The sequence below is a fragment of the Poecilia formosa genome, unplaced genomic scaffold (assembly GCF_000485575.1).
Source record: "Poecilia formosa unplaced genomic scaffold, Poecilia_formosa-5.1.2 Scaffold547, whole genome shotgun sequence".
NCBI classification, from domain to species: domain Eukaryota; kingdom Metazoa; phylum Chordata; class Actinopteri; order Cyprinodontiformes; family Poeciliidae; genus Poecilia; species Poecilia formosa.
Window position 1 is genome coordinate 128,157 of NW_006800486.1, and position 9,916 is coordinate 138,072.

Below are 9,916 nucleotides of genomic sequence, written 5' to 3' on the forward strand. Positions count from 1 at the left end.
TTAACTAGAGATTAACTTTAGATTAATTCCAGATTAACTAGAGATTAACTTTAGATTAATTCCAGATTAACTAGAGATTAACTTTAGATTAATTCCAGATTAACTAGATTAACTTCAGATTAACTCCAGATTAAGTAGAGATTAACTTTAGATTAATTCCAGATTAACTAGATTAACTTCAGATTAACTCCAGATTAAGTAGAGATTAACTTTAGATTAATTCCAGATTAACTCCAGATCAGTTCATGACTCATTTCTCTTCTGATCATCTGTAGTTAGAAGTTTGCAGTAAATTTGTCTAAAGGCTTCTGATTGCTGATCAATCAGCAATCAGAAGCCTGATGTCACTGTTTCTGTTAAAGGGACGTATTCAGAAAAAAAATTACATGTTTTTCTATTTTTATTTGTTTCTCTACTGATTCTAAAAACAAACTAAACACTTAAAAAAGTCCCAGCTCTTATTTGGTAATAAATTAATGTTTTTTGATGTCCTGAAAATGGACGCTGGAAAAGACTGTTGTTGTGTTCAAGTTGTGCTAAAAGCAGTTAGCCTATCAGTGAAGCTATGCTAGCCTAAAATAGCATCTGAATGCTAACATGTAGCAGCTACTGCTAATGTTAGCATCCAAAGGTACATTTCTAAACCATCAGGACTTCCTGATGGACGAAGACGAAGATTGAAAATGTAAATGTTTATTTCTAGTTTTATATTCACTAACGAGGTTATAAATTATCATCAAGGCCAGAAAATCCAGTTTAACTCCAGAAATGCAGCAGAGCTTCTGCAGAGTTTATCCTTCCTGTGAGCATTTATGGATGACCTTTGACCCCTGATCTGTTTGGAAGGCACCGCCATCTTGATCTTCTTCTCTGGTTCTGATTTTTATTAAAACTTTAGGAGATTCATTTAAATTCATATCCTGCGTCGCTTCAGTCGCCACTGAAACTGTTTTTTATAAAAGGAATAATTTCCATATAATCTGTTTCTTTGAGTCGACAGTTTTTCTATTTTCCTGTTATAAATAACTAGAACACTGTAAAAAATGAATTAAAGAGGTTTTTATTTTTAGCATTTCCAACCGCAGCGTAACGTTTTTCTCTGAACATCAAATTTTAATAAGATGCTTTAAAATCTTTCTCAGTCTGTCACTGGGTTTCAACTTTAACATTTTAGAGATTTATTAATTATTTTGTTTTTTGCTGCAGCTAAAGTCTTAGTAATAATAACGACAACCATAAATCACAATAAATGACGTCGGAGTCATTTATTGTGCCGTTTCCATCAGAGCATCTATAAATATTAATACATTCAAAAGCAGAAGATTAAACTCAGTTCCTGTTTGCATATTTAGTTTTAAAATTCACATTTTTATGCAACTACTGTCCTGATGGAGATTTTTATCAAATTAATACATTTTTAATAATAATATTTGTATTTGTGTGACATCAGAAATCTGGTATTTAAACAATAAAATTAGTCTAGAAAAGCCACCACAACTCTGCAAATACAAATTAATGATCATGTTTATCATGATCACAATAAAAAACACAAAATATTATCATAAAGGTTTTGGTTCCTGATTAATTTTTGATTTTATTTTTTAAGTTTTTACAGATTTTGGTTCAAATTCTCGAATAAATTTAAGCCAAAAAGCTTCAACAGTTACACCAGACGTCTGAACCTCAGCAGCCTTCATCACCTTCCTCTTCCTCCTCTTCCTCGGTCATATGAGCCTCATCCTCTGGGATTTCCCCTCATTAATATTAAATCAGTCTTTCTTCTCCTCCAGTCCAAATTAAAGTCACACACAGGGTTTTTTCAAACATTATGACTTTTATTTGTTATTCTTCATCATTTTCTCAGTTGTTTATTTTATCTTTCTTTAGGTCTATATAATCTGTAAATAATCAATCTGCTGTTAAACCTGTTTGGGATAGACTACCTCTAATAATAAATATTGTTTTCATTTTTTTCTCAAAAATCCTTTTCCTTTACATTTTCTCTTCATATATGATTTTTGATATAAATCAATCTTTTTAAACGTTTTTTATGTAACTTCCTCATAAACAAACAAAGAGACAAACCAGCCAAGCAACAAACAAACAAACAAACAGAAGTTCACATTGTTTAGTTAGAAGGCAGTGGAAATGTTTCTGTCTCAGAAATAAACTCCTAATATTTATAATGTCTGTATTTCATGATGCTACTTTACTGTTGGACTTTCCTCTTTATTCTAACACAGACCTAAAATATGTCACCGCTGATAATCTACTAAAATCACTGGATGAAAACGGGATGAAGCTAAATGGCAACAGTCATATCTCTCTTCAGCCACGGTTTGTTTATTATTCATATTTTTAGCTACGCTGGCCGGAACGTCTCTCTTCGTATTGCTGCTCCTGATGTTTCAACAGACAGGAAATAAACACAAAATAAAACCAAACCACCACGTTCAAATCAGGTTTCTCTGTTTTTGTTCAGTTTGGATCTGATGGGATTTCAGGAAATGAGCACAATGTCTAAACATGGAAGCCTCAAAATTTCCCAAAGTTTGATTTTTATTGAGTTGGGAAAATGATCTTATTGCTTGTTTGCTGAAACAGAAAAAAAACTGAAGCTAAGGGTAAAAAAACAATGTTGAAAATGATGAGATGCTAATTAATCTGATGTAACTCTCCCCTAAATTAATACAAAATCAAAATGTTAGCTTATTTAATAACTTAAATAATTTGAATATATGATTTGAAATGACACAACATAAATTAGCTAAGATGTTAATTAAAACCTAATCTCTCCCATATCGTTTCATATCTGATTTAATGCTAACATTAAACTGTTAGCTAATAGGCTATAATACAATTTCATGCTAATCCAAACTTTCAGTTACCTTGACCCAATTTAACAGTTTGGTTTCCAAAATATTACAAATATTTCATGTTTGTTCATTTAAAAGGGACAATAAAAATTAATAAAGTAGACGAGTTAAATGTTAATGTACACAAGTTAGCTAACAGGATAGTTGTTAGCAGGAGTCTCTGTGGCTAGCGTAAATATAAATCTATTGTGTATTATAGATCAATATCATAAATACTTATCAATCCAGCCTTATCAGGACTAAGTTTAATCCAACCTGGAAACATAGATTTAGTTTGTCCCACATATTTTTGACAAATCTAAACTCATTTGATGTAGATGCTAAGTGAAACTGTTAGCTAACCTAACAAAACCTAAAAGTTTAATTTATTCGTTTGATCAAATTTTAAGCAAACCATCTTATTTTAAATTTAGGTTAACATGACCAAATATTCCAGTTTGGTTTATATGTAGTTCAGAATGTTATTTAATCCAGGCTAATCTAGACAAATCTTTAATCTGAATCATCTGGATGTAGGTAGTCTGATATACTTAGCTGATCAAAATACACCTGATTTAGCTGCTAACTAGCTCTTAGCCAACCAGAAAACACATAGGTATTTATTTTTTTTCTTTAATCAGAAGTTAGCTAACCCAACTATAATTTGGTTGATATATTATCTGATTGAACTAAAATTCCCTATGCTTCTCTGAATGTATGCTACCTGATTTAGCTGCTAACTGTTGTTAGCCTAAGATAAACTAGTTGTTCCTCTGGTCTCATCAGTTCAGTAAACTAGTGAGCCGTTTGAACTGATGATCTAAAGCCTTAGCTAACGTGGCCTTTTCAGGTTTACTTTGTGATTTAATATTTAAGCTAATGTTTGCCAAGTTGTGAACCAAACTTTCACGATAAAATGACAGCATCAGGTTTAGATGCTAGTACATTTGTCTCAAAATGTGAAATGTTTTCTCTGAATCTGCTTTAATGTCAGATTGTTGATAAATTGCATCGTAGCTACAATAAAGTTTAATAAAACAAATGCTACTCAAGCTAACCATTACTTACTCCGGACAAACTTTAGCAACATTTAGCTCTGGCTAGCTGAGTTGATCTTATACGAAATGAACTTTACCTTCAGTTTTCTCATCATAAATTATGTGAATATGATCATTTTAAAGTCTTATGCCCATTTCCTGAAATGCTGGGACTTTCTTAGCTGATCTGTTATGTCTCCAAACCTTATGCCAAGCGGCCGTGGTCACACCAGAACCCCCAGAATGAGTTTTACTGAACTGGCATCATAAAGTGGTTTTACCAAATGCAACATGTTTATTTTAACGTAAATTCAGTAAAGTGTTGGTCTAATAATGGAATGCTGCTCAGGTCAAAGGTGAATACTGTCCCCACTGCTGCCTGTAATTATGTAGCCGTGACCTGTTCTGACAGCTGGTGTGACCGCAGCCTCTGCGCGGTAACCGCTAGCACAGCTAACACCGGGCTAACTGGCTAGCATCCCGTGTCAACCTGCTGCCGTTAAAAATGAGAAGCAGTCCGCGGTGGAACCGAGGCGACGGCTCTGGAGCGGCTCGGTGCCTCGGCTTGTCTTATTGATTTAGTGGAGTTACACTTGGTCTTGCATTACACATGAATTAGTACCTCCGGCTAAATGGCAGCCCTCCTATCCGTCCTGATGGCGTGTCAGCGCCCGGCCGGCTCGGCCGACTCAACATCAATAATGCATGGCTGACTTTAATACTATGTAATTCCACAATTGTAAGTTGGCGAGTATCCATCAAAATTTCATCATTGTCTTCATTTCAGGTCAATGGCGTGTTGAATATTTCATGTTATTGACCTCTGGGCGAGGTGGCGTGTGATTGGACGAGCTCTCCCGCAGGCCAACCAGGCTGCCGTAGTTCCACCAAAGATCCAATTCTGCTGTTTTCTTCTGATGAATGCAAACTCTGTCGTGTTTTTCAGTATGGAGGCGTAGCTTTCACTCTGCTTCTTAACTATTTTTTTTATCAGTTGGACGTATTTTCTTGTGTTTTATTTCTTTAGCTTCTCCTTCCTGTTAAAACGCCAGCCAAGTCAGTACGGTGGGCAGGGCGGTGAGCAGCAAGCCGAGGCCCCTGGCGGATCTGGGCGAGCCGTTTCCGCCGCCACACAGTTCAAACAAACTCCCACGGAAATTCAGGTTGCGGGACTCCTTTTTCAGTTTCTCCCAGAGGTCCGTCGCCCCCTCCTGGCAGTCGGCCAGCGCCGTCGTGGCACAGGAATGGAAGTTATCCCAGTAACTGGCGAGAGAAGACAGAAACGATTAGCACCGCGGGCTTTGTGACTGGAGTGGGAGGCCGAGCCCAGGCTGGTGGCCCATCCAAAACCTGGCAATGAAAAACCTTCTGGACTCCATGGAGTTACTGGAGTCCAACAAACTCCAGAGTTTCCCTTCAGCACAGAAACACATTTCGCCTCAGAGACTGAGCAGCAGAGAGCTGCTGTGTTTTAAAGAGCCATGAATGCAGGAGGCGCTTCATAAATATTACAATCTACTAACATTATTATCCACATTACTGAGAAGACCCAACCTTCGCCAAAAATAAACTACAGTCTCTGTATCTGCTTCATCCTGGGTCTGTTTGGTACAAGACAATTAAAATAAATTAAATTCCTTCTCAGACTGAATTTCTTTAGTTTAATCTTAAATAAAAGCCGTTTTGGTGAAACTTTATTGCCTTCAAACAGAAACTGAGCGAACATGACGACCTCATCTTCCAACATTTAAAATATTTTAGGAACCTTCACCTAATGAAATATTGATGAGTGAACTAGTTCACATTGGCAGCTGCGACTTCAGCTGAGAATATTTAATCTGTGAACCATAAACATGAATAATTCAGGTCTAATCTGTTTGAACTCGGCCTTTAATGAGATCCTGATAGTAAAGCCTTGATGATTCCCGTCTGACTGGATCAGCGCCGCCACTTTAAACACTTTAAATGAAACATTTCAGAAAGAAAAACTAAACCAAACACTGGAGACTGGTCAGAGTGTCCACACCAGTCACTCCTTACTGGTCAGAGTGTCCACACCAGTCACTCCTTACTGGTCAGATTACGGAACCATTCATGGTTTGGTGAACATTTATAATCATCCTAACAGAACAGGAGAATCGTCTCGGCTTGTTGTTGCTGAGTCCAGTTCTGTTTCCTGTTTCCTCCCTGATGCCTCGTTCACACGGAAACATTTTAAAACTCGATTTTACGATAAAACATCGTAGATGTAACATGTTTGGTCCAGATTTTACTCATCATTCAGACGGGAAATCTTCCCAAACCGCTGGAGACCAAACGGGAGGTCGGAGTAAACAAACATGGCAACAAAACATCGTCCACTGGACTTTCTGTTGGAAGTGAAAAATAAACACATAAAAACCTCGGCATGTGAATCAGAACCTGATTATTCTGGTTCGATATTCTGGATTATTCTGTCCTACGATGAAATTTTTAGTGAAAAATAACTTCAGTGTTGGAAAACTGCAGCTCTATGGATGAAAACCTGGACTGATTTATTCTGCGCTGATGACTGACGATTTACAGCAAAGTTGAAATTGAGGAAAAAATATTCTGATCTGCAACAAACTAAATAACTTTGGTGAAAATCAGGTTAAGAAGCTAATTGTCGGTTTTTACGTCTCATAAACTCAGATTAACGTTATAATCTGAGTTGGAACCGAGATCGTAGAGCAGCTCAGGTCAGTCCGAACAGCTTTCAGGGTCAGAGGTCAGGGTCAGGGTTAGGGTAAGTAAGTGACGCCCCTCAGACTGTGCTACGCCACAGCGCCCCCTGCAGGCCCAACCTGATAAAACATCCATGGTCTGACTGCCGGACGCTCCGGTACTTTCGCCCCCTGGTGGCCGTTCAAGACGTTTCACCTGCTTGTAATCCAGTTGGTTTAAATCCCGTCGTTGGTTCACATGTGGATTAAATCCAGAGTCGAGTAACAAACTCGGGATAAAAATTAGTTTCTCTGTTTTTTCTCCTGTTCTCCTCCTCTGATCTCCTCGTCTCTCTTGGTTTAATGTTTTATTCATACTCAGCCGTCCGCCTCACTGTTTCCCGTCTAAATATATTTTTACTCTTTGGCCTCATTTTCTGCCTCCTATTTATCTGCCTTCATATTTTCTGCTGCATTTCTTTGTCTTCCTCCTTTTTAATCATCTCCTCTTCATCGCTTTCCGCCGCGCAGTTCATGTAAATGCGACACCAGCGGACTGAGCGACGCGTGCTGACACACACACACACACACACACACACACACACACACACACACAGCGTATCTAATCCAATCTTCCAATCTGCTCTTATTGATGTTGACCTGCTGACCCGAGCCGTGTCCAAGATACATCTCAGAGCAATTAACGCGTGTGTGTCGGTGTGTGTGTCGGTGTGTGTGAGGAGGCGTATTAACACCCCCTCACACACTCCCTCCCTCCTCCTGCCACGCCTCAACACGCTGTGATGGAGCCGTCACTAAAAATCATGTGTTTGTGTCACTGGGGGGGCAGTTTGCCATCTGGTGCCCCCCTGCCCCTCCCCCCCTCACCCCCCCGTGGTTCAGTCTCTCGTATTGTTTCATCTGAAGCGTCTCTTTGTAATAACTATAAAAATCTGATCACTTTATTCTGACGTCAGAATCTCATTTAAAATGTTTTTTAAACTGAAATCTGTAGATCAGAGATTTAAAGCGTAAATGAAGCGGCAGCAGCTCCTTTAAGGTGTTTCTGGTTTTTACCTTTTCTGCCTTTTCACTTCAGTGTCAAACAGTTTAATGAATCGATCAATGACGCCTCCAAACAGGAAGTGGATCTGAAGGCCTTCAGGAACTGAGTCTTCGTTTCCATCTGACTGGTGGTGACAGTCTGAGTGAACTTTTAAAATGTGTGAAGTATTTTTGGTTCATGTTTCAGTGAGACGCCCCGCCGCGCTGGACTCTGACTCCTGTGTTTGAGTTGAACTTACGTGCAGATCTTGTTCAGGCTCTCTCTGTCGTCCAGGTCCTGGGGGTAGTTGGCCATTTCGTCCCCCAACCGAATCAGACAGTTTGAGAAACCTTTAAACACCGAGTCACATTCACCGGCACCGACCAGCACCGTCTGCAACACAGGAACTGAGAGAAACGAAACGATTTAAAACACCGTCTGCAACACAGGAAGTGAAACAAAACGATTTAAAACACCGTCTCTCACTTTGATTAGGAATGAATTCGTTTAATTTAACACAACAGATTTTATTGACCTATTGAGTAATTTTTCTGTTTTCTGTCAAAGGTCAAAGGTTGAAAACATGCATTGACTTTTAATCACGACTGTTTTTGAACTCAGAGGTTTTCAGTTTTCACCTGTAAAAAGAGGAATTTCCTTCAAAGAATAAAACAGCATCATCAGCATAAAGGCTGAGCTGCTGGGAAAATCACAGAGAATCACTGAAACCAGTTTGTAAAGCAAAAGATGAGGAAACGTCGACAGAATCTGTAGAAAGTATTCACACCCCAGATCCTTTTATTGCTTTTAAAAATTAATCAAAACAAACTTTAATCTCAAACTGAAAACTGATTTCTAGAAAATAATGACCGTTAAATAAAATATGAAACATAAAATAAGTGGGTCCATTCTGTGGATCACTTCAGTCGATCTGCTCAGTTTCCTCCATTCTTCCTGCTAAACTCCCACAGCTCTGTCAGGTTGTGAACAGTCCTGGGCTTTGACTAGGCCACTCCAGAACCTCCACCTGTGTGTAGCTTCGGCTGGATGCTTTGGGTTTTCTTGCTGTAAAGTAAATATTTTCTCTTCCAAAATGTTTTCTCTTCCCTAAAGGCCTGAACGTTTCGCTGTGGAGTTCACTGGTTCTGAATGGACCTTCCAGAACCAGAACCAGCTGCACTCACTGGGACATTACCAGCGCCGACTGGCTGGACCTCTGTTGAAGTCGGTCAGTCATATGTCAAATATTTTTATTTAATCATTATTTCTCTTTGCGGTTTTATTTTGTAAATATTTGGAGGTCTGGGGATCAAACCCACAACCTGCAGAATAATCCTGGATGCTGGTTTGTTTCGCTGTAACCGTCTAAAATAAAATCCTGCCTCCTCCAAACATCTTCACAGCTTTTCATGCTTCACATCAGAACCAGATCATTCAACATGAATATTTAACTTCCATTTTTACACACTTTAAGCTCAAATTATTCTGTTTAATATTTGCTGAAAAGAGAAATTTTGACCACATTGCAGTGAGTTCAGGTGAAACAGCAAGAAGAAAATAAAAAGTGGCCTTAGAGAGTCGCAGATAAATATCTGATAACAGCAGAAAATATGAAATATTTCTACCAGAATCACAGACATGAAGTTTCTCACATATTAACATCAAACTGAACTGAAGCTGGACAACAGAAGCTCCTTAACTTAGCATGGCTAGCTAACACGTTAGCTCAAAATAATTCATACATGTAAATGTTTGTATGTTTATGTTAAATTAATATCCTGGTTGTGTTTTCATCATACTGCTGGATTTTTCTCTGCGTCTCTTTCATTCGTTTGTTGTTTACTTTCCACTGGCTCAATAAAGTTTATTTAAATAAATATGAAAACGAATATTAACATCTAACATCGTGAAGAATTCAAAACTTCCACAGATACGACGAACTTGATTCAACTGAAAGATTACAAAACAGTCCAGGAAGTTAGCGCTTTTGGCTCTAAGCTAAGTGCGCTAAAAGTTTTGAAGTTAGCTAAAGTTAGCTTTGCTATTAGCAATCTGAAATTTATCTGGACAAATGAAAGAACAGAGGTGTGCTAAACGTTTTCAGTTAGCAGAAGCATTGAAGCTTAAATTAATGTTTCGGTTTAAACTTAAATGTCTTCTAAGCTAAAAATTAGATCTGCTGTTAGCGGGTTAGCAGAGGTGAGCGCAGTGACGGATGGATGGATGGATGGATGGATGGATGGATGATGGATGGATGGATAGATGATGGATGGATGGATGATGGATGGATGGATA

At 38.3% G+C, this 9,916-nt stretch overlaps 1 protein-coding gene across 1 annotated transcript in view; it reads right to left on the minus strand.

Annotated features, from left to right (window-relative positions):
- Positions 1 to 1,814: 1,814 nt before the first annotated feature.
- The window catches only part of nrn1a (neuritin 1a), a 14,873-nt gene continuing 6,771 nt past the window's right edge, over positions 1,815 to 9,916 (minus strand). Inside the window, exons 2-3 of the mRNA XM_007540532.2 lie at positions 7,881 to 8,028; positions 1,815 to 5,155 (exon numbers count right to left, since the gene is read on the minus strand). Of these exons, the coding sequence (XP_007540594.1) occupies positions 4,933 to 5,155; positions 7,881 to 8,028 (371 nt within the window). The 3' untranslated portion in view covers positions 1,815 to 4,932. The remainder of the gene's footprint in view (positions 5,156 to 7,880; positions 8,029 to 9,916) is intronic.